General features: G+C 39.6%; 1 protein-coding gene across 4 annotated transcripts in view; it reads right to left on the minus strand.

Moving 5' to 3' along the window:
* Positions 1–25,065, minus strand: part of shtn1 (shootin 1) — a 101,844-nt gene extending 76,779 nt beyond the window's left edge. Inside the window, exons 1-4 of one of the 4 annotated variants that reach the window (XM_080205837.1) lie at positions 24,975–25,065; positions 20,973–21,025; positions 13,980–14,040; positions 1,347–1,441 (exon numbers count right to left, since the gene is read on the minus strand). In XM_080205837.1, coding sequence (XP_080061963.1) covers positions 1,347–1,441; positions 13,980–14,040; positions 20,973–21,025; positions 24,975–25,032 — 267 coding nt within the window. In that variant the 5' untranslated portion in view covers positions 25,033–25,065. Of the gene's footprint in view, positions 1–1,346; positions 1,442–7,193; positions 7,319–13,979; positions 14,041–20,972; positions 21,026–24,974 lie in introns of those variants that run through there. The other 3 variants (XM_080205839.1, XM_080205840.1, XM_080205838.1) reach the window with 3 other exon arrangements.
* Between the last annotated feature and the right edge of the window lie 1,379 nt (positions 25,066–26,444).

Here is a 26,444-nt window from a genome sequence, read left to right on the forward strand (position 1 = left end):
CTTTACATCAAGGCCTCACTTTGAGTCTGGCACCAAATCACCCTAGTAAAACTGAAATCAATGGAAATTAGAGGAAAAACCCTCCATTGGTTGCAGTCATACCTTGTACAAAGGAACGTGGTTGTGGTTGTTGGGGGGTCAGTCACCTCAGCTCCAGGACATCACTACAGGAGTTCCTGAGGGGAGTGCCCAAGCCCCAACCATCTTCAGCTGCTTTGTCAATGACTTTCCTTCTATTATAAAGTCAGAATTTGGGATGTTTGTTGATGATTGCACAAGACCCAGCATCATTTGCGACTCCAAATGAAAGTCCATATCCAACTAGACCTGGACAATATCCAGGCTTGAGCAGACAAGAGGCAAGTAACATGCATGCCTCACAAGTACCAAAGGCAGTAGTAATCTCTAACAAGAGAGAATCTAAGCATTGCCCCTTGACGTTCAATGACATTCCCATCACTAAATTCCCCCACTAACTTCACCTTGGTGGTTTTAATCGACCAGAAACTCAACTGGACTAACCATTTCAATATTATGGCTACAACAGCATGTCAGAGGCTGGAAATCCTGCAATGAGTAACTCACAAAGTTAACAATTTTAAGGGGGAAATAGCTAGGTGTTTAATTAGTTGTGAGATGAAGGGTTATGACGGATGGGCAGGAAGGTGGAGATAAGGCCGAGATATGATCAGCCCTGATTGTATTGAACGGCAGAGCAGGCTCATGGAGCTGATTTGCCTACTCCTGCGCCTAGTCCTTATCTTCTAGGTTAAGCTCACTGAAAATGTGAAGCAAAGAAATAATCATTGTTCAAATTTCATATATTAATAGAAACAAAATAAAAATCTAGATGAGGCAACTCCAGTTGAAATATAGTTGTACCACCAAATTTAAATGGTTTTGTACAATCCAGGTATACTTAATTATTAAAGACCTTATTTTAGGACATGCAAAATTCACATTAAAATCATACTGCAGTTAATTAAAGGGGACATTTCATTTTCAAAGCTAATTCTGAAATGAATGATTAGCTCCCATTACATAGTTAACACTCAGGTTTACATTACTTGTAAGTTTTTTTGTTAGAAAAGCAGAACTAATGCTTTAGGAATACAGCAAAACCTATCAAAATTTTTAAATGAGCAACTTAGGTCAAACCTCGATATGCCAAAATGCAATGGCATCACAATAGTTGATGAGGGTTAACTGAAGGAGCCAGTATGTTGTGGTTAAATAACACACAGAAATGTAAAGATTGTGAAGGGAGGGATGTCTAAGAGAGGTCTGAAGTTCTGCAGTTTTGAGATCCTGGAAAAGGAGGTTGTGCAAGATACTGAATAATATACCTTTGAAGCAAATACTTCTGCACTTTCGCGGCAACTTTTCTCAATTTCAAGGTGGTCTTGTATTGTACTGACTTCCTCAATCACCATTTGTGAAACTGTAATAAAGAAGCATTCAGCTGTGATCATTTAATTTACAAAAACATCTGGTTAATCAACAACTTTCAAAAACATCTTATACAAAGATTGTGAAAAGAAAAGTTTGCACAACAGGAAAAGTGACTGGAAAGCATCTGTAACCTTGACATTTTCCGAGGTAATCATAAACTGCAGCAAACACAGGCCAACTGAATCCACTTAACTAATTAGCAGATGCTGTCACAGAGAAAACATGAATCAACACTGTTATTACAAGTGGCACATTTGAGTGGCATCTAATTATGACTTGATGAGCTTGATACTTGCATTATAATCACTACCACAGCATCCCATCAGAGACTAAAAGCCTCTGATGGTGCTGACTTCCAGTAACTCCCCCTGAAACCTTCACAGTTTCTGGCAGTCTCCTTGGCAGGGCCCCCTTCTCAGTTAATGACATGTTAAGTATAATTACTGGTAGGCATTGTAAATAAACAGGATTGGAACCGAAATTGGACAAGTGCATAAGACAATCTGACACATTGAAAGTGGCAGGCCTAATTGAGAGTTTCTCTGACTGCTGGAGATCATTTAACAGCATTTCTCTTAGGACAGTGATTATAACTGTGGAGACGGGCAGCATAATGGTATCAGACAAATGTGAGCATTGCTGACAGTGTAGTGAATTAAATTGTATCTACTCTGTGAAACGCCTTGATGAAAAGTACAAATGCCTTGGTGGTCTTATCATTATAACACAATGGTCATGTTGTCATCAACCTTGCCACTGTCAATTGAAAAGAAATGATTGTGTTGAGGTTTGCTATTGCCGACTGTGAATAGAACCAATTTTCAGAGATCTATGAAATCATGTAATTGGGTATAGAATGCAGCTGCTTCACATACAAACTGGCCTTAGTAAACAGGAGTTGCACACAATGTGTGTTCATGCCTAAATACAAATCAAAACTGAACAGGACTCAAGATAATTTAGAACTAAAGAATAGCTGGAACTGAGATCGAAGAGTTGGAATTTGACCAATGTCGATTTTTTTTTCATTTCAAGCTTATTATAAACCAAGGTCATTTCTTAATACTGTACTTCTGATTTCTGCTTACATCAACTTTAAGCCATTGACCTATGTAACCCCAAGCAGAAGGCTTAACAAAATACTTTCAAGACCACGTTCAACACTATTTAAATTTGCATTGTTATGGTTTCACTTGTCAATGAATATGAATTTTAAAAATGTGTGTTTATTTGATAAAAATGAATTTCAGTAACATTCTTGCCCTGAGTCTTAGCAAATGTATTTGCTCTATGGATTATTTTCAATCTGTCCAATTTTCGTTTTAGAAGCACTCTAGTGACAAGCAAGATTTTCCAGCATTCAAAAGCTCCTGTTCAGGAAAGGTGAAACCTACACAAAATATATAGATGGCTTAAACAGAAGTGCCGCCAGCACAAACACATTTCTTTTCATCCCAATCATAGTTATTTTAATTATTTTTTTAAAATAATTCTGCTACATAATTAAATCAATTCAAAAACATAATATAAAGGACCAACTACCAAGCTAATGGGGAAGTGTACAGGATGGTTTGGTGAATGGATCAGGATCCAGCAAATAAACATATTGGAGAGAACATTTCCTTCAAGTATTGCTTGAAGAAAAACTTACATTGTGACTCAGGTGTTTCTGTTTAAATGTGAACATCAGTGCTGAAGTAATACTAAATGATGGGATTTGTGAATACTTCACAATTCTTTGTTCATGATTTTAGGGGAAAGACTGTGCAAAGATATGTGGATAAGGCAGGGGGATTAGATAGAATGTTCTTTCAGTGAAAAAATGCAGACTTGATGAGCTGAATGGTCTTCTATATAGTAAAGATTGTAAGCATTTTTCCCCTAAACTGTTCCCACAAGGCCGCTTCTGCGGAGCTCTGTGCAGCCCCATTCGTTTAGAATGGTAAAATCTTACAGCATTGGGCCATCCAACACATCATGCCAATGCTGGCTCTTTCAGAAAATATTGAATTAGACCCACTCCCCTATTCTCTTTGCCATATGCTCAGCAAATACTCCCTTTCCAAAAATATATACAGATATTTTCTTTAGGAAGTCTGTATTAAGTCTTTCAGGTCGCACATTCCAGATAATGGCAACTCGCTGCCTCAAGAGTTTAACATCCTAATTAATAGCTACAAGTTAAAGCACCACCCAACTCCAGCATGCCTCAGAGTGACCTTGGATAGAATACTGACCTTCTCGGAAAACCTAAAAACAAATGCAGCCAAAGTGAAGTCCAGAAACAACTTTATTGCCAAACTAGCTGGTTCAATGTCAGTGCTGCTGCCAATACCCTCTTGTGCTTTTCCCAAATATATTTGTTGCCAACAATGAAATGATCCAGCCTGGATACAATTTTATTTATTTAGCAAATGCAAAGTTCCTAAGCCAAGCAGTTTCTTCCGGTCCTGCTGTGTTCAGTACAGATAGGCCATCGCTGAATCTGTGGATTGGACACTCTTCAATGATGTGGTGCATAGTTTGCTCTCTCTCACAGGCACATAGGGGGCTGGCACTAATGCCCCATCTGAGGAGGTTGGCCAAGCATGGGCCATGGCCAATTCTGAACTTGACGTGGGTGGACCACTCCTTCCTTGGAAGATTCAAACGAGGCAGCTGTTGGGAATCGTGTCCAATGATTCCCATTCATTTGTCCAAGTAGAATTTACGTTGAAGTCCTGTATGGGAAGGTTTTTCCAGATTGGCCTTCTTGTTGGGAGTTGTACCTTGGGAGGGGCTGAATAGATCAGCATGAAGTGGAAGGTGAAGAGCATTGTGAATTTTTTCCACTATTCTGTGGGTTGTTGCAAGTCGGTAAATATGTGGAGGAATGATGTTTGCCAGGACAGGGAGCCAAGGGAGTGGTGTTGAACATACTGTTCCAGTAAAGTACACATGGTAGCATTCAGCTGGGTGTCAACTCTGTATGCGTATGATGATCGTGACAAAACATGGGTGCAGTATTCTGCTCCTGAGTATGAGAGTGCTGCGGTTCGGAAGATGGTGGCAGTAGTACCAACTTTGAATCAGCTAGTTTGGCAATCAAGTTATTTCTGGACTTGACCTTGCCTGCGGACTTTTTAGGTGTTCCTGGAAGGTCAGTGTCCTATCTTGGGTCACTCTGAGGTATGTTGGAGCTGGGTGGTACTTTAATTTACAGCCATTAATTTGGATGTAAAGTTTTTTTGTTTTTTTTTCATTATGAAGATGGAATAAGCTGGATACCATTTTTGTAGGGATTGGTTTGAGTCACCAAGTGTTACAGGTCCAAGGTGTCAAAAGCAGGGGCTTGAATTATGAGGCAGATGTCATTGGCAATGATGTCATGATATTGTCACTGGACTAGTAATCCTGAGTCCCAAGGTAATGCTCTGGGGACCCAAATACAAATCCCATCATGGCAGATGGTGAAATTTGAATTAAAAAAAAATCTGGAATTAAAACTTCAATGGTGAGCATGAAACCATTGTCGATTGTTGTAAAAAAAAAGACCCATCTGGTTCACTAATGTCCCTGAGGGAAGGAAATCTGCCACCCTTACCCAGTCTAATCTACATGTGACTCCAGGCCCACAGTAATGTGGCCAACTCTTAAAATGCCCTCAGAGATGGGCAATATGTGCTGGCTCAACAGTGATGCCCACATTCCATGAACAAATAAAAAAAAAATGAACTTTTATAAGGTGGTTTATGAAAAATTATTTGTGTACAAGTTGAACAGCATTGGGGCCAGTACTGTACCGTGGGGAAGCCCATTGGTTTGTCTTTTCCATGTACTTTTTACCTGTCCAAGGTGAACTTTGAATCACTGATTGTTCAACAGTAGAGCGATGCTTTTAGCATCTGGGGGGGTAGGGTTTGGGCCCATGAAAGCTTCAGGAGGTAGCCAGTTTACCAAATAGTGTCACATGCAGTTGTGAGATCGAGTAACGCAGGACTTGTCTTCAGGTTTTTCTGAAAGCCATTTTCAACATTAACTAATAAGGGTCAGTATTTGTTCCTTTGTGCTGTTGTCTTTTAGGAAACCAGCTTGGTTGACACTAAGGACTTTTTCTATGATTGGGGATATGTGCTAAAGGATGAAGCATTCAAGAATTTTGTATGGGACCAACAGGAGAGAGGTCGGACAGTAGCTAAATACGAGAATGAGGTGCAATAATGTTATATTCTGTTGCCCTGGCACACGTCAGGCTCTGTGGAACATTCTTTAGGTTTGCAACCTCAAAGGAGACAGGGCATTTTTTGTTGATGGTGTTGTGTTAGTTTATGCTATATGTTTCTTTGGCTGCTTTTGTCCAGGGGTGCTTTAGCTATGGCAAGTGAGTGGCTGGAGACATGGCTGGGAGTAACTGAAATGACTTTGAGTGGGTGGCTTTTGGGCTACTCCAAGGTGACAGATTAGGCTCCAGCATTTCCTGCTGGAGAGTGTGAAGTTTAGCTCTGGTACAGTTACCTCCCACTTGCTGAGGTGCAAATATTGAGGAACTCGATCAGATAGTCTCCTACCTCTGGGTCCCTGATGTCTTATATGCCTTTAGGAGGGCAGCATTTTCTTCATCGAAGCATGGAATGTAGATGGGTTGATAACCTTGGGGAATTGTTGCGCAGGCTACATTGTAGATGGCAGTTGCATGCTTCATCAACAGTGATGCTTCGCAGTGGGATTGTTGAGATGGCAGAGAGCAATGTGTCAACCCCTGCCAATACCCAGGCTTGCCTGGGGAAGCTAATGATCCTTCCAGCAGACTAAATTCCAAAGGGAACTTCATGAGCAGAGTTCATACTGGGAATCCCAATCATAGTCCAAAGTCAAAAGGAACAAAAATAAATAGCCAATATATAATGTTCCTTTTCTAAATGCATAGATGTGAACTTTAGACTCAGGATTGCAGTTTTGGTTAAGTAAAAAAAAGTGCCTCGAACAATACAGTTTCATCTCGTTTCCAATCTTTCCCAATTGCGTTAGCTACTCTCCTGCCATGCAGGATTCTGCAGAGCTTATCAAAATATGTCATTCAAATCAAGAGATTTCCTCTTCAGAATTCCACCATCCTTCCTTTTGTTCCTTTTTCCTTCCATGTTCCTTTACCTTCTTCCACCTGAGAAGCATGTTGGGATTTTACACAATGAAGGTGCCACATAATCAATTTTCTGTTGCTACAAAATGGAACATTCACGTGTTGCACTTGGTATTAGAATGAGGTTTCAAATTAGATAATGGTCTCAGGGATAAGGAACTTTAGTTATGTGAATTGATTACAGAAGGTGGGACTGTTTTCACTGGAGAAGTGGTTGGGAGTAGATTCAATAGAGGTATTCATAATCATGAGAGCAGGTAAGGAGAAATTGTTTCCATTGCTAGTATTAAGGCCAAGGCCAGAAACTTTTTGTGAAGCTAACCTAGAAATGTAAGTTGTACATTTGATTTTGGCATTGGTGAACACAAGGTGTTTCACCCCAAATGTGATTCAAGTGACACACTAGGAAGCTTTTATCGATCAAAGTTTATTTAAGAACAAAGTTAGAATATAACAAAAATAATTAGTATAACTTTTTAATTATACTGTCATGTTTAATTAGGAGAATTAAACATGACAGAATAATTCTTAACAGCCAGCTATCTCTGTTGTTCCAATTTAAAGCAATACCTCACATATAGCCTTCTTCAAAATTAGTTTGCACTAAAACAATTATACTCACATAATACTAGATTTCAAGTTTTTTAACATCTATGGACAGAAATCCAACAGTAGGTTTCAGAGAAGAGATATCCTCAAGACAGCAAAACAGAGAAGTAAATCCAGTCCCTCAGTAGCTTCTTCAGACTTCATAAAGAGAAAAGGATACTTCTCTCTCTGCAGCTTCCAAAACAGCGACACTCAGACAATAGAAACTCCAACTCTAGAGAGGGAGTGAAAGAAACACTGTTCTCTCAGCTGCCAACAGCATTTGAACCAGCAACTAAGCTGGAATTATCTGTGAAAGCCTAGCTATTTCCAGTCATATGACCTGACCTGTCAATCATCCCAATCAAGCTCTGCTCTGCAATCCAAGAGGAACACGAAAACAACAGGACACTGCATTGGTCCAGGCTAAAACAAACATAGTATCAATTCTACTGCTTCAGTAACAACAGAGGATACTGGTTGTAGACAAAACAGCTATGATAAAATGCCAGGGACTGCTAGAAAAATCCTGCAGAGAAACACAATTAAAATACATTTCTTAAAAGCACATTGTTGTCACATCTCCTCCTTTAAAAAAAACAATATTCAAAGATGGTTTCATTCACTGTTTAGAAACCACCCTCAAAGACTTCTTCCATGACCGGGAAACTTTCAGCCACAGAAAGAACCATTATTCCACAAGACACTCTCTATTTAAACGGAATACAACACCTGAAAAGAAAGCACAGATATACTCACTACTCGCTGTCTTCGAATCCAATAATCCCTAACCAAACAAGGAATACAGATTTTAATCCCACAAAGAACATCCAATTGTTAAGGCCCAGGCCAGAAACTCCAAGGTTTTTTGTGAAGTTAGCCTAGATCCTAAAGGCACAGTATTGTTACAGTAGAAGGATCAAGAACTACAGGGCACAGATTTAAGGTAATTAACAAAAGAAGCAATGGCAGAATGAGGAAAAACTTATACCCATAGCCAGTGTTTAGTATCTGGGACGCATTGTCAGAGAGAGTGTGGTCAATGCAGAATCAGTTGAAGCATTCAAGAGGGAACTGTATTATCTGCAATGAAGAACATGCAGACATAAGGAAAAGACAGGGGAGTGGGGCAAGGTGAACTGCTTCTTCGGAGAGCCAGTATAATGTGGCAAACTGAATGGTCTCCTGCTGTGCTGTAACCTGTGTGTGATTTTGTGACTGCGTCCACAGTGGAGAAATTGCTAACAAGATTTTACTTCTGTAACTTTTATTTTTAACATAAATCAGAATCAACCTAAATTAACAGACAAATGACACTTTAAATAAACAGTAACTTTCATTTGAAGTAGTCATTACAACAAAGTTACATCTGAAACAAGCACCAGCATCAGGCCCTGCAAATATATGACATAAGGTACACAGTTCCACAATATAATGCTCTTTATTCACACAGGGTAGTTCAGGAGTCCTACCTGAAAGCAACTTTCACCTCTCAAGTCTCAAAAGGTACAATAATCAGCAAGGCACAACACTATAAAACCCTCTTTCCCTTAGTCAGGATCATCCTGATGGTTTGCAAGATTCCTTTTTAGCCAGCCAACCAACCAACAAATAATACCAAGTTCATTCTCTGGTCCTGTGATACAAACTCTCAGCTCTCTCTCATGTCTGAACTCTTCGCACTGCTTATACGATTCAATTCCTTTTACCTCAATTCCTTTCTTTCCTCAAGATCTTCTGAAATTCTATTTTCCTTTTCTCCAAACAGAAAATTGACAAATTTGTTGAGAGCTTTGCAAGCTTCTCCTTACAGGAGTTCTATACTTCTCTTTCTGTCTTTGTCTGCTTTCTGTGTGTGTCTGGCAGTCATATGGCTTCTGTATTTTAATTTTTTTCCTGTTGGTACCACTGCCAGTCAGGGCTCACCAGGGTCCCATGGACCAATTTTTCAAGAAAATTGCAACTGGTTCCTTCACAATTGAAGCAAACTCATGAAAGCATTTTTCAAACATTAAAAACAATCACAGAATCCAGTCTAGAAATTATAAATTTCCCTTACTGTACTGCTTCTGGGCACAGGCAGTAAGCTGCAGTCGAACAGATAGAGACACAAAGGGATATGGACAGGTTAAGTGAGTGGGCATTAATGTGGCAGGTAGAGTTAGGAAGTTTGAGGCTATTCAATTTGCTGGGAGAATAGAACATAGGACAGCACGGTGGCACAGTGGTTAACATTGCTGCCCCACAGCACCAGGGACTCAGGTTCGATTCCCAGCTTGGGTCACATATGTGCGGAGTTTGCACATTCTCCTTGTGTCTGCGTGAGTTTCCTCTGGGTGCTCCAGTTTCCTCCCACAGTCCAAAAGACATGCTGGTTAGGTGCATTGGCCATGCTAAATTCTCCCTCAGTGTCCCTGAATGGGGGCCAGAGTGTGGCAACTAAGGGATTTTCACACTCTTTCTATTGTTCTTTCCAAGGACAATGACAAACTCAAGTCATTGAGCGTGCATCTGCCACAACAAAAAACATTAGTCCTTCAGATGATCTGGCATAATCTATATCTCTTTGCCATGACCCTTCTGGCCATTCCCACAGGTGTAGTGGCATTAGTGGCAGCAGGTTTTGAACTTTTGCACAAGCCAAACACATACCCACCTTCTCCTCGATTTCGCTAGAGTCTTGGCCACCAAAATAGCTTCCGGCTATCTCCTTCATCTATTCTATACCAAAATGACCTTCATGAAGTTGGTTTAGGACACGTTTCCTTAACAATGGCAGAATGATAACCCTCATTCCTCAGAGGAGATAACTAGCCTGTACAGATAGTTTGAATCTCAGGTGACATATGGCTTCAACTCCGGGTTTGTTCCCATGGTCTTACCACAAAGCACCACGTCCATAACTTCTGACATGAGTGGATTATCTTTGGGATACTTCTTAACTTGTTCCGTGGTTACAAGAGTGTTGTCAACTTCTTCAAAATAGAAAATATTACAACTTGAACTATTCATTGACGCCTCATTAGGTAACATTAGACAGTCCGACAGCATACCCATGGAGATTTGATTAATGATATTTTAATGAGTACGTATGTGCTGACAACAGCATAGATTCATAGAGGTTTACAGCATGGAAATACACTCAACTCGTCCATGCTGCCCCCTTTTTTTTAAACCACTAAGCTGATCCCAAGTTTGGCCCATATCCCTCTATAGCCATCTTACCCGTGTAACTGTCTAAATGTTTTTTAAAAGACAACATTGTACCTGCTTCTACTACAACATCTGATAGCTGGTTCCAGAAACTCCCCACCCTCTGTGTGAAAAAATTGGTCCTCTGGACTCTTTTGTATCTCTCCCCTCTCATTTTAAACCTATGCCCTCTAGTTTTAGACTCCCCTACCTTTGGGAAAAGATACTGACTATCTAGCTGATCCATGTGCCTTATTATTTTACAGACCTCTATAAGTTCACCCCTAAGCCTTCTATGCTCCAGAGAAAAAAGTCCCAGTCTATCCAGCCTCTCAGCCTCCCCTTATAATGCAAACCATCAAGAAGCATCCCAGAAAATCTTTTCTGCCCACTTTCTAGTTTAGATCATAGATCATAGAACCCTACAGTGCAGAAACAGGCTCTTCGGCCCATCAAGTCTGCACCGACTACAATCCCAGCCAGGCCCTATCCCCATGTCCCTACACATTTACCCACTAATCCCTCTAACCTACACATCCCAGGACACTAAGGGACAATTTTAGCCTGGCCAATCAACCTAACCCGCACATTTTTGGACTGTAGTATATTTTCTATAATAGGATGACCAGAACTGTACATAGTGTTCCAAGTGTGGCCTTACCAATGTATTGTACAACTTCAACAAGAAGTCCAAACTCCTGCATTCAATGTTCTGACCAAGCTAGCTAAATGCTTTCTTCACCAATCTGTCCACCTGTGACTCCACTTTCAAGGAGCTATGAACCTGTACCCTTAGATCTCTTTGTCCTATAACTCTCCCCAATGCCCTACCATTAACTGCCCTGGGTAAGTCCTACCAAAATGCAACACCTCGCATTTATCTAAGTTAAACTCCATTTGCGATTTGTCAGCCCATTGGCCCAAGTGATCAAGATCCTATTACAACCCAAATAACTTCCTTCACTGTCCACTTTACCACCAATCTTGCTGCTCGAGATGGAACACCAGTGTGCAGCCAGTATCATTGTCTGTAGTCAATGATCCATTAGTAAAGTAAATTTTCTTCCATATAGGCATTTGTAAAAATGTGTGATTCCAAAGACGATGCACAGACCTTCCTCCTCTACCTGTACATAGTTCATTTCTGCTTTATTGAAAGGTCTTGATGCAAACCCTACTAGCTTTTCTTCCCCATTGGGCATTATGTGTGAAACTATTAGTCCCACTCTTTAAGACGATGAGGCAGTTGCAAGGATAACTCTGGATCAAAGTGTGTCAGTGATTCTGATTTTAGTAATGCCTCCTTAACTCATATTCTGGCATTCTCACACTGATTCACTTATTTCTATCTCCTGTTTTGATGCATTAAATTCTGTAAAGGCTTGAGAACAGTTGTTAGATTATGGACAAACCTTCCATAATAGTTTAATAAGCCCAAAAACAATCAAAGTTGATTTACATTTTGAGGTGTAGGTGCCTCGATTATAGCTTTTACCTTTGAAGGCGATTTGTGCAGTCCCTTTGCATCTATGACATGCACTGGCTATTTAATAGAAGATTTGAAGAATTCATATTTATCCTTCCATATTCATAGCCTGTAATCTTCTAGTCTCTGGAATGCAGCACCTAAATTTTGAAGATACTCTTCTTCATTCTTTCCAGTAACTAAGTTAATGTTTAAGTAGCACTGGACTCCTTCGAGTCTGCTTAGAATTTGATCCATGACATGTTGGAACAACATAGTGCAGGCATAATGCTAAATGGAAGCTTTTTATACCTGAATAGCCCCTTGTGTGTCATGATTGTCAAATATTGCTGTGAATCCGGATCTACATTGATCTGAAGATAAGCTTCACCAGAGTCAGTCAAAGGATTAAAAATCATTGAAGATATCCGAGTTCTAAAGTGAGGCTGCCAAAGCTACATTGCCATGGAATATAAACAAGGGACAGGGAAGGATTTGGTTAGATCACAGGGACACTATTGTTGAATCTCTGCTCTAGATAATAGTTAAGGACAATAGACATGTTCTGATAGACCACAATAAGTCACTGAATAAAATAAAAGACAGCCAATGACCACAAATATATGTGTTTGCTGATAGTATAAACTTTGAATATGTGCCTCATCAGTAATTGGATATTATAATTAGACAAGTGTAGAGTTGGTGTAATTTGTTAAATATGACTATGGGAATCAATTGAAATAAACAGAACTATTGGATACTTAGGGATAGGATACTGATCACCTTTGAATGAATGTACAATTTTGATTTGTGTATGTAAATCACTTACACCTGAGCCTGATGGTATAAATGCCATTGTAATCCTTTTGTTTGGTGAACCTGGAAACCACATGGTCCAAAGCTGGTTCCCCTGCTATAGCTCAAATAAAAGTCTTGAACTTGCTCTGAGTGATGCCTGCTCAGTTATGAGGATTGAGGCGTATTATAGTGGAATAGTTGTGAAACTATTCCACTATAATGTACCACAAACATCAGATTTACTGAAATGCTAACCTCCACCCAACCCAGAAAATAAATCAGTTAGAGAGTACTGCTCTGCACACAGTACCAGATTGATAGTGACTTTAAAATCACTGCACACATACCAAACCATCTTTCTTCATCACGATAACTATCGACATGGCCAATAGTTACATTAATGAGTTGGAAGACCCCTATCTTGACCAGTCTCTCTAATTCTACCTTAGGCCTGAAGGCATACAGCGCTGACTAAGCCTTTAAGCACCTTGCTTGACTGAAACCTCTTTCATAGTTCCCAGCTCTCCATTAAAGACATTGTTTCTTTAAAATCTTTGGTAGACCTGCCTCAGAGTCTGACATGAGATTTACCTTGGGCCAATTTAGCTTGACCTGTTAATTGATATCTTCATTTTCCAACCATTTTGACTCAAGCTTTAGTTTTAAACTTTTAATATCCTTCCACATATTGCAATAATATAATGTTGTATGCTAATGTAATGTAACAATGTAATATTGTATCTTATTTAAAATTGATCTGTATTTACTTTTCAAAGTGATATACAAGAAAATGAATTACTAAAATCAGTAATGTTGGTAAGACTGTTTAAAACTTTGAAGAGGTATAAAACAGGCTGTAATATATTGTAACTAATACATATATTGTAGAATCAACTTACTTTGAATGATTGATTATTGCGGAAAAGGATAGTGGTGGGAAAGAGACATTGAACATTTAAATAACAAATTTTTTAAGCGCTACATTTGAGGTAGCTAATTACTTCAGAGAGCAAATCTGTACTCTTGACATTTACTTATTGTTCCCCTTCCCTTCTTCATGCTACTTAAGCGTAATATGGGCTATATTCCCGCTCTGAATAACTTCTGTTAATAAATCATAGAAATTTCACACAGAAGGTCTTTTAGCCCATTGTGAAAAGCTTGAGGTTTTGTCTTCCCTTGTTATGCTTAGTCACTGACAAATCTAGAGCTCATTTTCAGCGCTTTTTGTTTCTAATTTCAGATATCCTGCTACATTTCTACAGAAGATTTGATACCGCTGTGAATTCTGGAATGGCAACATGCATTTTGTAACCATTGTAGCACTCTAGAATTTGCATCAACACATCAAACATATTGACTTACCCCGATGGAATTGCTTCACTTGTTGAATAGCATTCTCTTTTTCTTCAATCAATCTTGCATTCTGTTCATAAAAAGACAAATGGATTAAAACGTCAAACATAATACAAGAAAATGCTTAGGTTTGTAATTATCGATTTACCACTCAAATGTATAGGTTTCAACAGTTCTATTCAGAAATTCTGAACCAAATCGAATTTAGTAAATATTTGCCTCTTGCTTCTGTAAATTATTTTGGATACAATGATATAGCCCTGGCAATGAAGCATACATAATAGTTTGTACAGTTCTAATCATGAGAATAAAATATCTCAAGTTACTAATTTAATACAACACGCGGTTAATAATATAACTCAAATTTGACAATTGTGTACAGGCACCAGTCTCAGATGGGTACAATAGAACGGTAGTGTAGCAGTATAATATATCCCACAATATTGGAGGATCTTTAGTTAAATTTAAAATCAGAGTATTTTCAACTAGATTTGGTGAATACTAAAATTTATTAATACGTTTTTTAAATGAGGAATTAGTAAGTTACGTCAAGGAAGGAGATGTTGCAGTTGGTCAGCATAATTTATGTTTATTCAATGCCCAGCCATTGTCCCTTTCCCGCGCTCCATACAAGTCTATTATCATGGCCACTCTTCTATCTTGTCATCTCACATGGGTCACCCTTGTTCCTATAGGTCCAAGGCACACAGACTTGGTGGACAGCTGGTTCAGTTGTTCATTGCTTAATCTGGCTGGATCACATAAGGCATTATTGGCCTCTGCTCTTCTCTGCCAAAATTGCTCACTAATCCAGCATCACTTTGAAGTGCAGAGATAACCACGACTTCCCTTCTCCACTACTTAAAATGGTAAAGGAATTCTTAAAGCCCTGTCTCTTGTGACCTCAGTAAGTAGTCTTACAACCCCAGGTTAAAGTCCAACAGGTTTATTTGGCACTAGCTTTCGGAGTCCCAGGCTCCTTCATCAGGTGAGTGAGGACTTGTCTTCACAAACAGGTCATATACAGACACAAACTCAATTTACAAGATAATAGTTGGAATGCGAGTCATTACAGGTAACAAGTCTTAAAGATACAGACAATGTGAGCGGAGAGCTGGTTAAGCACAGGTTAAAGAGATGTGTACTGTCTCCAGCCAAGACAGTTAGTGAGATTTTGCAAGCCCAGGCAAGTCATGGAGGTTACAAATAGTGCAATATGAACCCAAGATTCCGGTTGAGGCCATCCTCGTGTGTGGAACTTGGCTATCAGTTTCTGTTCAGCAATTCTGTGTTGTCGTGAAGGCTGCCTTAAAGAACGCTTACCCGAAGATCAGAGGCTGAATGCCCGTGACTGCTGAAGTGTTCACTGACTGGAAGGGAACACTATATGTAGCCTCCACAATTTGCCTGGGCTTGCAAAACCTCACTTACTGTCCTGGCTGGAGACAATCTCTTTAACCTGTGCTTGGCCCTCTCTCCACTCACATTGTCTGTACCTTTAAGACTTGATTACTGTAAAGACTCGCGTTCCAACCATTACCTTGTATATTGAGTTTGTGTCTGTATATGACCTGTTGGTGAACACAAGTCCTCACCCACCTAATGAAGGAGCTTGGGACTCGGAAAGCTAGCGCTACCAAATAAACCTGTTGGACTTTAATCTGGTGTTGTGAGACTTCTTATTGTGCTTACGCCAATCCACATCTTGTGACTTCCTCCAACACAAGTGTTCAGGACTTCTTTTTCACTAAGATTGAGACCATATGACTCTGTTGCATCCCTCCTTTCTCAAATCAAAATTTTCCAACCCCACTTCGGCCACTGTCCTTACCCTGAACTCACATCTTGTTCCAGTTTCTTGCCACTATGTCCTCGCCAAACTCATCTTGTCCAAAAGACCTACCTCCTACTCCCTTGTTACTATTTCCGTTAAACTGCTGACCATCCAACTTCAAGTAATTTGATAACTTTAAAAACAAACCTACAAATATTACATTTTCATAAATGCAATATGCAACATGGCAGCACAGTGCTTAGCACTGCTGCCTCATAGTGCCAAGATCAATTCCAGCCTTGGGTCTGTGCAAAGTTTGCATGTGCTCCCCATGTCTCATTGGGCTTCCTCCAGGTGGTCTGGTTTCCTTCCACACCTCAAAAATGTGCAGGTTAGGTGGATTGGCCATGTTAAATTGTTCCTCAGTGTCCCAGAGTGTGTAGGTTAGGTGATTAGAGGGTAAATATATGAAGTTATGGGGAAAGGGCATGGACAAGACGCTTGGTGGGAGGGTTAGTGCAGACTCGATGAGTCAAAAGACCGCCTTCTGCACTGTCAGGATTCTGCAACCTCCCACTTCCCTTCCTGGTCCCTATGTTAGTTGATATTGTAAGAAGTCTCACAACACACAAGCCAGGTTTCACTCTGAATAAAAGCTGACTAAAAGCAAATTACCGTGGATTCTGGAATCTGAAACCAAAAGGGAAAATGCTGAAAATCTCAGCAAATCTAACAGCATCTGTAATGGGGAGAAAAGAGCTTTCAAAAAGGGTCATTTGGACTTGAAACGTCAGCTCTTTTCCTTACAGATGCTACCAAATCTGCTGAGATTTTTTCAGCATTTTCTATTTTGGTTCCACGCTGGGATAAGACCTGTCCAGGAGTATCAGCTGGGATTGTAACAGGATCGCTCATGATTTCGAGTAAATCAGGTTTGAAAGTAATCAATTGTACAACTGGCGATTTCTTAAATGTGAATATTTTAAGAAGTGCACAGACACCGCACTCTCCAATTGAACAACATGAGGCTGGCAAACAGAGTTCTGTTCAAGTGTGCAACTGAACAAGGTGTTAAGATGCAAATGGCACTATAGCAATGCATTGTGCAATACAAGTTCAATTTTGTGAATAGTACTAACTCAACACAACTCTAACTGAATTTAAAATGTAAAGGAGGAGGAAAACTGTCAACAATCACTGGGTAAAATTTTAAGGATAGCGAGTAATTGGTACTCACCATCCTGAGAGTCGGTGCCTAACGCACAGCCACTAACTCTCTAAACTGCTGTTTCATGCTCACCTGAGCGTTAATTGATGGTGGGCAGGGCTTTTGTCAGTCCTTGGAAAGAAGTCCTGCCCATGAGAGCTGTCAGCTAACCAGATTAGTCAACAGCTCTTCAACCAGCTCTATGGGAACAGCACTGCAATGGACAAAAGTGGTACTGCAACAATCTGCTTTGAGAAAGTAGATCCTGGGGGCAGGAGTTGTAGGAGACTCCTTGGGGGAGAGTGTGTTAGGAGGGGGTGGGGTCAGGAGGACGCAATCGCAATGAGGAGGTAGGTCAGGAGGGAGGGGTTGCAGTGCTCCAATGTCCTGGGGTGGGGTGGGGTGGGGTGGGGAGGGGGAGGGGTGTTGGTGGCAACACAACTCTGAGAGTTTTAATAGGGTTTCCCACCCAAAGACCTATCTTCTCAAGCATGAAATAGATTCTGGGTTCAGATAGGCAGGTACCCAGGAGGAATCCTGCTCTCCCACCTCAGAATGTGTCTAGAAGGAGCATAAAATTCTGCTCATTGGGAAAATGTGAGTTATTGTATTTGGGTTGTATTGGAATGTTTAAATTGCCGCTTTTCAGAAAGAGCTTCGAATTGAAAATATTCCATACTCTTCTATAAGCAGGTGCTGTATTTGTCTTACATAGAAACATAGAAAACAGAAGCAGGAGGAGGCTATTCAGCTCTTCAAGCCTGCTCCACCATTCATTATGATCATCCAATCTCAATAGCCTGTTCCCCCATATCCTGTGATCCCCTTTGCCTCAAACACTATATTTAACTGCTCTTGAGGTCAAAACATGTTTTGACCTCAACTACTTCCTGTGATTGCAAATTCCACACACTGACCATTCTCTGGATAAAGAAATTTCTTATCTCAGTCCTATACAGTCTACCCTGTATCCTCAGACTGTGACCCCAGTTCTGGACACAACCACCATCGGGAACATCTTCTTGCATCTAGCAGGGATCCCACGCTAGGGTTTGGGTTGGAGCCCTTTAATTTAGTTCAACAATGAAGAAACTATTGACAAATTCACATACTCAAGATCATGATCAGTCATGTTTACAATATTAAGAGTAGTTGACAGTGTTTAGGAATCTGCAATTACCATTGCATAGGTGTCTTTTCAGTGGAGGCATTCGGAATCCCTTACTGGCTCAGAACCCTGTGCAATTGTACAGATTGCTTGGGTCCTAACATTGTCCCTGTCTGTATGAATTATTAAAGAATGACAACACTTTTTAAAGGACATGTTTCTTAGAAAAGTAAAGTTTATTTATTAGTCACAAGTAAGGCTTACATTAACACTGCAATAAAGTTACTGTGAAATTCCTCTAATCGCCACAGTCTGGCATCTGTTTGGGTCAATGCATCTATCCAGCGTGTCTTTCAGCACGTGGGAGGAAACTGGAGCACCCGGAGGAACCCCACACAGACGCAGGGAGAACATGCAAACTCCACACAGACAGTAACCCAAGCCAGGAATCAAATCTGGATCCCTGACGCTGTGAAGCAGCAGTGCTAACCACAGTGCTAATGTATAAAATGATGGTGCTGGGAGAGATACATTAATAAAAAAGGGAACTATACAGAAGTTGACCGATACTTTCCCAAATGCTGAGAAACAATATTCTCAAGAAATGGTAATAAGATGTGAAACTGCAATACTTGTTTCAATCACCATTTAAGCCAGAGAGCTCCTCTACTTAACAAATATTAATCTTCAAGGAACCATTTCCTGTTCAATGTATCTCATTGTGACATCAAAATTACATATTAGAAGCATAATGCTTGATAACTGAATAGATGATAACAATGTTACACATTAAGGTGAGGTCAATTTTATTTGGAATACTTTAGTTATCAGATAAATTAGGTGTTGAAGGCAAATTTAATTCAAAACAAAATTTGCTCTTAGTCTGGACAAAAACCAACGTATAAACATTTTAAAAATTTAATGTTTGGTTCACTTCATGTTCTGTTTATTAACATTTTTGGTTTAAAAAGATCAGGTTTTTAGTTCATGTTTAGTGTCAATATTCTTTAACAATGGAGGACGTATATTCATAGAATCATAGAATCCTACAGTGCAGAAGGAGGCCATTCGGCCCATCAAGTCTGCACTGACCACAACCCCACCCAGGCCCTATCCCCACAATCCAAGCATTTACCCTAGCTAGCTCCCCCTGATGCTAAGGGGCAATTTAGCATGGCCAATCCACCTAATGTCCACATATTACCATAAGTTAACATATTTATAGTAAATAATGCAGAAATACATATCATATTTGACACGTCAGAAGAACCCTTTGCAATTATTGATTTAATCCGTCCCCAAAATACAAAACACGATGATGCATGATCACAATTGTTAATTATATCTTAACACAATTAGAATAGAGCCCCATCAAAGTCACAACCTATTCAAACAGAGACTGTTCCATTGACCTAGAATCCACTAAATAGTCAATTATTTTCAATTAAATAATTAAACTGTGGAACACATTCAACGCACTATTGTATTAATATGATAATAAATGAACAATAACTTCTGTTAATTCTGTGAATAAATGAAAAGATTGTATTGCTGCAATGTCACCAATGATCTACAGCATAAGGTCAGACTAACCAAAGACAGCTCATTTTCTCAACTTTAACAAGCATCTTAACAGTAACAAATTGATCATATAACTTTATATTTATTCTAAAAACAAACTATCAAAGTTTACACTGTGTAACATCCCATGCGGGAAATCTTTTTTTTCAACATTATTAGAACAAAAGGCAATTAAGATACAATACCTACAGTCAACATTCTGAGCCACAGCATTTCTATAAATGTCATTGAAATTTTTAATTAAGAAGGGGCTGAATTGACCAGTTATAATTAGCAATTAACTAGTCAACCTTTGTGGAGTTTCACTCAAGGAGTTGACAGTAATTGAAGTATTCTGGCGCAGCAGCATTAGAAAAAAGCTAACAGGATGCAGAAGGGAAGGAGAATAAGAGTGGAAAGGAAAGAGAATGGAAGGAATAAGGAAGTGGAGAAAAGAGATGAGTAAAGAATGAAAAAGGAGGTAGACAAGGTGAAAGAAGGGGTGAGGGAGGTGGGGAGAAGGGTAGATAGGCATGAGTGGGAAGAGGGAGAGTTAGACAGAAATGAGGAAGGAGAGAGGGAGAGAGAGAAAGAAAGAAGCATTGGGAGGAGATACAACTGTACAAGAAGAGAAGAGACAAGTGATGAGGCTGGAGGGAGGCATATGTAGGGAAACATGAAGAGGAAATATGGTCATAAGGGGAGAAGAAGAGGCAGAGGAAAACACATTGAGGATGACTGAAAGAGGGAAAATGAGAAGCGGAAGGAAGACAATGAGGAAGGTGACAACTGGAGAAGGAAAGGTGGTGGAGGATGTTTGAGAAATTAGTGGGGGTAGAGTGGGGAGGGTGCACAACAGATTTTGTAGGAAATCTTTGAGGGCCCTGTAGAGAAAATTGGACTATTGGGCAACAAAAATGTATTTGATCAATAGAGGCATGAAGTTGCACAAGCTAATAGCTCTGTTTGGTGAATAGGGAATGCAAGGGCTAAAATGTCTCTCACTGAGAGGTGGAAGGTGTGGAAGCAGCATGAAGACTTGTCAGCATCAAAGTGGCAGGAATAATCAGTTGGTCCATGCAGGGAGTGAGGAAGCAAGATGCCACTGGGGAAGTGGAGAGCCAAAATGATTCAGTAGGACAGAGTAAATAACATGGATAACAAATATTGTATATGAGCTGCAAATGCAGTCATCACATTTTGCAAGCTATTTTGGATCTTGCTTTTAAAATAATCAAAATTCAATCAAAGGATGTATATAGGAGATACGAGCAGGTGAATAATTTCTAGGATCCATAGTTCTATCTTACATAGAGTTAACATTTAGTTTTGATCTACTGGAAAAATACTAACCTCCTCTCTTATTTTGTCATTTTCCTTTATCAGTTCTTCATATTCATCAATTGCTACAGTAGAGGAAAAATACATTTTCACATAAGAATTAATTCAATGTTTCAATTATTACTCCAGTAACTCACAATATAGAGTTACCACTGTCTATTCTTAGAGGTCTTTACAAAGGGAATAATATAGTTACTTGAAAGATGTTTAGCATTTTTATTCTAATGCACACTTGTCTATGATTATTATAGAAAAGCAGAATCAGATTTGAATTTCCTTTGAGACTTGGCTATTCCCCTGAAATTGCCCCAAGAAAATGCCTTGCGAGAAAGTACTTGTGTGTGGAACATTTGTACGATCAACTGACTCGCATGCTGGTTTCTGGTCAGGCAGAATAATGACAGCTTAAAATTGCTCATGTTTCTCTGTTCACAGAAGCTAGGTCAGTCCTTGTTCAGCTTCTAAGACGTGAATTGATTTTCCTTGCAGATCAATTATTATCTATTGCCATCAAGGAATGGCAGGAGAATGTACTTCACATGTGGTTCTCAATCAAGGAAGTTGACTTTCAGTCACTAGATTTACTCTCACCCTTTGCCTTTGGGAGGTATGTCTTATTTTTTAATGGAGTAGAGAATAACTGAGTAGGATTAGATGAGTTGGGTTGGTGCAAATTTGTTGGAAGAAATATCTCATAGAGTAGCGTTCTGCAATTCTATAAACTATCAGTGCATTTCCCCTCCTCTGAATCATACTTCCTGATTCTAGACTGCAACAATGCATATAAGAATTTCACTGTATCCTGCAAATCTTCTGTAGCTAAGCCCAGTCTCTTCAATCTCAGTTCATAGCTCTAGTGCCACAAGTTTGATATTGGTTTGCTTATTCTTTACTGCACCATCAGCAATGTCTGAATATCCTTGCTGTAGTCCTGACCAGAGCTGTATGCAGTACTCCAGAGGGTGCCTAGTCAGTGTCTCATACTTAGCATCATCCTGGGGTTTGCATTCTTTCCCCGTGGTTTTACATCACAGGGTCAAACTGATTTTCCTTGCTGCTGCCAGATTCTTGTAAATAGCCTATACACCAGCACTTCCACATCCATCACTGGTGTTTTATCCAACAGCCTATAATCATTTTGTTTACTTTTATTTCTTTTCTGCAGTCTTACTAACCAGTGAGACAGATGGCATTCATGTATGCAAAAGTCCACCTTCCCAACTTTTCTACAAGATTAATGTTCATATTTAATTTGCCTGTTTCCTATTGTTTGACACTCCCACCACAACTTGAGCTTTGTTTCTGTCCCCAGTAACACGTCATTTATAGCCAGTGCAGATAGCAATGGCAGTGCTGATTACTATACCATCCCTACTAATGAACCATTGCCGTATTAATACAGACCTATTCACAACCACATTTTGCTTTATTCTGGCCGGAGCAACTTTGAATCCCTTTCAGACTCTTAACTTGAAATTCCATCTAACTATATTAACTTCTGTTTGTGTAGTACAGTATCAAAATTCTTGCTGAAATCCAAAGACATCGCATCCATGGAATTTGCATTTTTAATAAGGTCACGTCCTCCCTCTTAAATCCATAATTCCCCACTAGTCATCCCTAGCTGTTTTATGATCTCCTCTCTCACAATGTCCTCTATAGCTTCAGTCACATCAGGCAATGGACTTGCTGGCTTAGAGTTCACTGTATTGATCTTATGCTGCTTTGCAATGATAGACATTAGATTAGCTACTTTTCAATCTTCCTTCATTTCTTCTATTTCTGATAAATCACCAAAGAGAGTGGCGAGAATCTGGCCCATTTCATTAGCTAATTAATAACCCTTGCTCAAAATCCATCCAAGTCGTGTGTCTTGCCTTCAGCTTTGAATAACTAACTCTCTGTAACTTGTATTTCTTTTTGTGCAATTTTTAAAATTATCTTGTCCAGTTTCTCAATCTTGTTAACCTTATTTTTATATTTCACAGCCAACACTGCTATCCATAAGATTATGAACAACCTGAAACACCGCCCCCCCCCCCCACCCCCCCTGCCAACCCCATGTGCTTCTATTGTTAACTCTATTGATCTTTTCAATCTATGTGATCACCTCTTCCTTTAACTGATTATGTGGTTGATATCCAGGGTATTGATAACTGGACCTAAAAAAATTACACCCATGCAGAAAATAGTAACCCAAGATCAAGGGAAGTACATTTCACAAATTCTGGTAGATTTAGCACATGGCAGATCTTTCCCATTAGTGCTGTGACTTTTCCTATATACTGCTCCAAACCCAAACTTCCATCTCTTACAGCATCAGAGACGTATTTTCATTTTCTGCATCATTTTCTTTCTGACATTTGTGAAACCTGATGGAATTAGTGCTCAATCTTACATCTGCTAAGAATGGAGTAAAGATGACCAAAACTCATTTCACTGAAGATTCATACAGATGAACTAGCGACCCTCACACGATCAGCTTGAACTGGTTTCTGATCCAAGTCACAGAACTGAAATTTAATCTACTCCATCATCCAAATTTAGAGAATTGAAATAAATCAATTCTCCAATCTTATCTGATCGTCATCGTGTTGCCTTTGCTGAGAGTGTTGCATACAGTTTGGTTGACACATAAATACCATCTGAAATGGCTTAGCAAGCCATTCAGTTCAACAGCAATCAGGGATGGACAACAAATGCTGGCCCAGCTGGCAATGCCCACATCCCATCAATAATTAAAAAATATATATATCCCTGTTGCATTGGTCACTTGACTGCATTAAAATACAGCATGGTATTTGAATTGGTAATTAGGCCAGTTATTGTTCGTCAACCCTGCCATTACTTAAAGTGACTGTCTCATCACAAGGCAGGAGTGTTGTTCAATTTATATATAGACTCATAGAATGTACAGCACGGAGACAGGTCCTTCGGCCCAAACTTGTCCATGCCGACCCAAAAGGCTATCTAATCTAACCTTATTTGCCTGCGTTTGGCTCAAAACCTTTCCCTCTAAACCCTTTCTATCCCTGTATTTGTCCAAATGCCTTTTAAATTTAGATATCTCGGCCATTAGGCTAAGATGCAAATAAGATCAAGCCCTGGAGGAGGAGCTACACCTACTCCAGTCAGCTTGGATCATGTAGATCAAGCCCAAGACAGGCGGTGAGAGCCCTGTCTTGTCAGCTTAGATCGGGAATGTCCCAACTTGTTGGGACTCTGAATTGGGTTTAATTTGACTTGATTGGATTGGAATAAAGTTTTTAAAAAAAAGCCTTTTAAATTTAGATATAAGTAATTAGTTTTGACAAACTGCTGATACTAAGTGGTGAATGTATCAATGATAAATTAATGACATCATTCATCACTGTATGTAACATTTTTGCTAATAAGTACACTGAAACAACAGCAATGACCCGCGATTGGATCTTGACACTGTTGATGAGTAATTATCACTCAAAAGTACAGAACTATGCAAGACCCACCTGCTTTGCAAATGTGATTTATATTGGTCGAATGCACTCAACAATGATTTACTCAAAAACTATTGAAATAACTGCTGTATGCAATTGCACTCTTCATAAGTTTATATGACGGTGCCTGAATAAATTAAATCAAAAGAGAAAATGCTGGAAAATCTCAGCAGTTCTGGCAGGTAAGGTGAGAAAAGAGCTGACATTTCGAGTCCTGACGACCTTTTGTCAAAATCTAAATAAATTAATTGCTTTGGAGGCGAAATTATTTATGACATGCAAGTCAACTAAACGCAATTCTGGCAAGTGCCAAACCCTGTCTTTAACTTGATTAAAAAGTGACGAAGGATTCGTCTGTTAAGATACTTAGACTCTGCAACAGTTAATGTTTTGAAAGATATTTCTATTAAAGCTGCCTTGTTTGAAAGTGAGAGCTCCCATATTTTTTCCTGCTAAACATTTAATATCGCTTTGGCTTTTGTAACTTTTTATAGCGATTACCGCTAAGAGCGAACACTATTTTAACACAGGTACGCACCTTGTTTGGACAAGTCGTTCAGATTTTTGATGTGCTTTTCTTCCTCAGAAGTGGCCATTTTTCTCCTCGGTCCCGGGTTTCAGCTGCTTAGAGGAAGTTCAAAGGTTGCCTATTGATCTCATGCTGGCGTTTTTCCAGGTGTACCTGACTCCTGGTTCAGCTGCAGTAAAGTCACTTTTGAACACACCCTGCAACACATTGTCACAAGGCATGAGGAACAAGGTATTGTTTTACTGAAAGGAACTCGGTAATTCAAGATAGTATTTATATATTCTTTAAAAAAAAGAGGTTCAATTCGCATCGTTCTGTTTGTATTTCAATAGCAAAGGTCAGTCCTAATGACAAGTTTAGACGGTCTTGAAACCCTAACTCTCTTTCTTCACCGAAGCTGCTAGACCTGCTGAGTTTTTCCAGCATTTTGTGAAGTCCTAATGATGTCTAACCGTTGTCTTTTTTTCCCTTTAAAGCCCTTCATAAGTCAAATAGAATTGAATGTGTTATCTACGTTGTCAATATATCAGTCCTATCTTCAATGTTTTATCATTGTGAATTCTGAGGGGAAAATATGTTCTGTGAAAGTCAACTCATCTTTCTCCCGGCCAGTGAGCAAATTCCACAGCTCAAACTGGCATGCAGTATTTAAATTTCCCCATAAACTCGGGTTCAAAGGGCAACCGTTGGAAAAAGTTGTTCCCACCTCCATACTGAAGCGCGCACACACTGATGTATACTTTTAAAAATGAATGTTTTAAAGGCCAAACATGTGGAATTGAGCTGGTATGTTCCACCTGAAACCTCTAGCGCAGTGAAGTCTCTTAAAATTGCAGTAAAGGCTAATCTCGTGCAGTCATTTCAAAACTGACGTTAGGCCTTGGTGGAGTGGGTGTAAAATTGGTCAGACATTTGATTACCCTTTGCAGTGTAAAAACACAGCGGCAGGCGTTACTTTAAAAAAAACGCCTAAATTCAATCGAATTTGCGGAATTTTGCCACATTCCGATATCAGCTAGAAATGTTGAACAAATTGTCGCAAACTTGTTTCAAAATTTGAAAACAAAGGCATAGATCGTGGGTTTAAATTTGTGATGGAGGCAAACTTTTATACTTATGGGGAGGGGGGGTAGCACCCCCAATGCTAAAACATCCTCTGATCCCGCCCACCCTCGCCCCACGGAACGCAAAGGCTGAAGTTACAGAAATACCCAAGTTGATCACTGTTTTACTACATTTTATAAACTTGTAAAAACACCCCTGTACGAATAATTGCTGAATTGAAATCCAAGCTTATCTCTTGTCAGAATGACAAGGTACAGCAGGGTAGGTTGTTGCATAAAGTTAAATCTCACGGGGTCCAGAGTGAGGTATCTAAATGGATATAAAATTGGCTTCTTGACAGAAGCCAGAGGGTGGTTGTAGAGGGTTGTTTTTCAAACTGGAGGCTTGTGACCAGTGCTGTGCCTCAGAGATCAG

This window comes from Carcharhinus amblyrhynchos, chromosome 17 (assembly GCF_965287045.1).
Source record: "Carcharhinus amblyrhynchos chromosome 17, sCarAmb.v2.hapA, whole genome shotgun sequence".
Taxonomy (NCBI): Eukaryota; Metazoa; Chordata; class Chondrichthyes; order Carcharhiniformes; family Carcharhinidae; genus Carcharhinus; species Carcharhinus amblyrhynchos.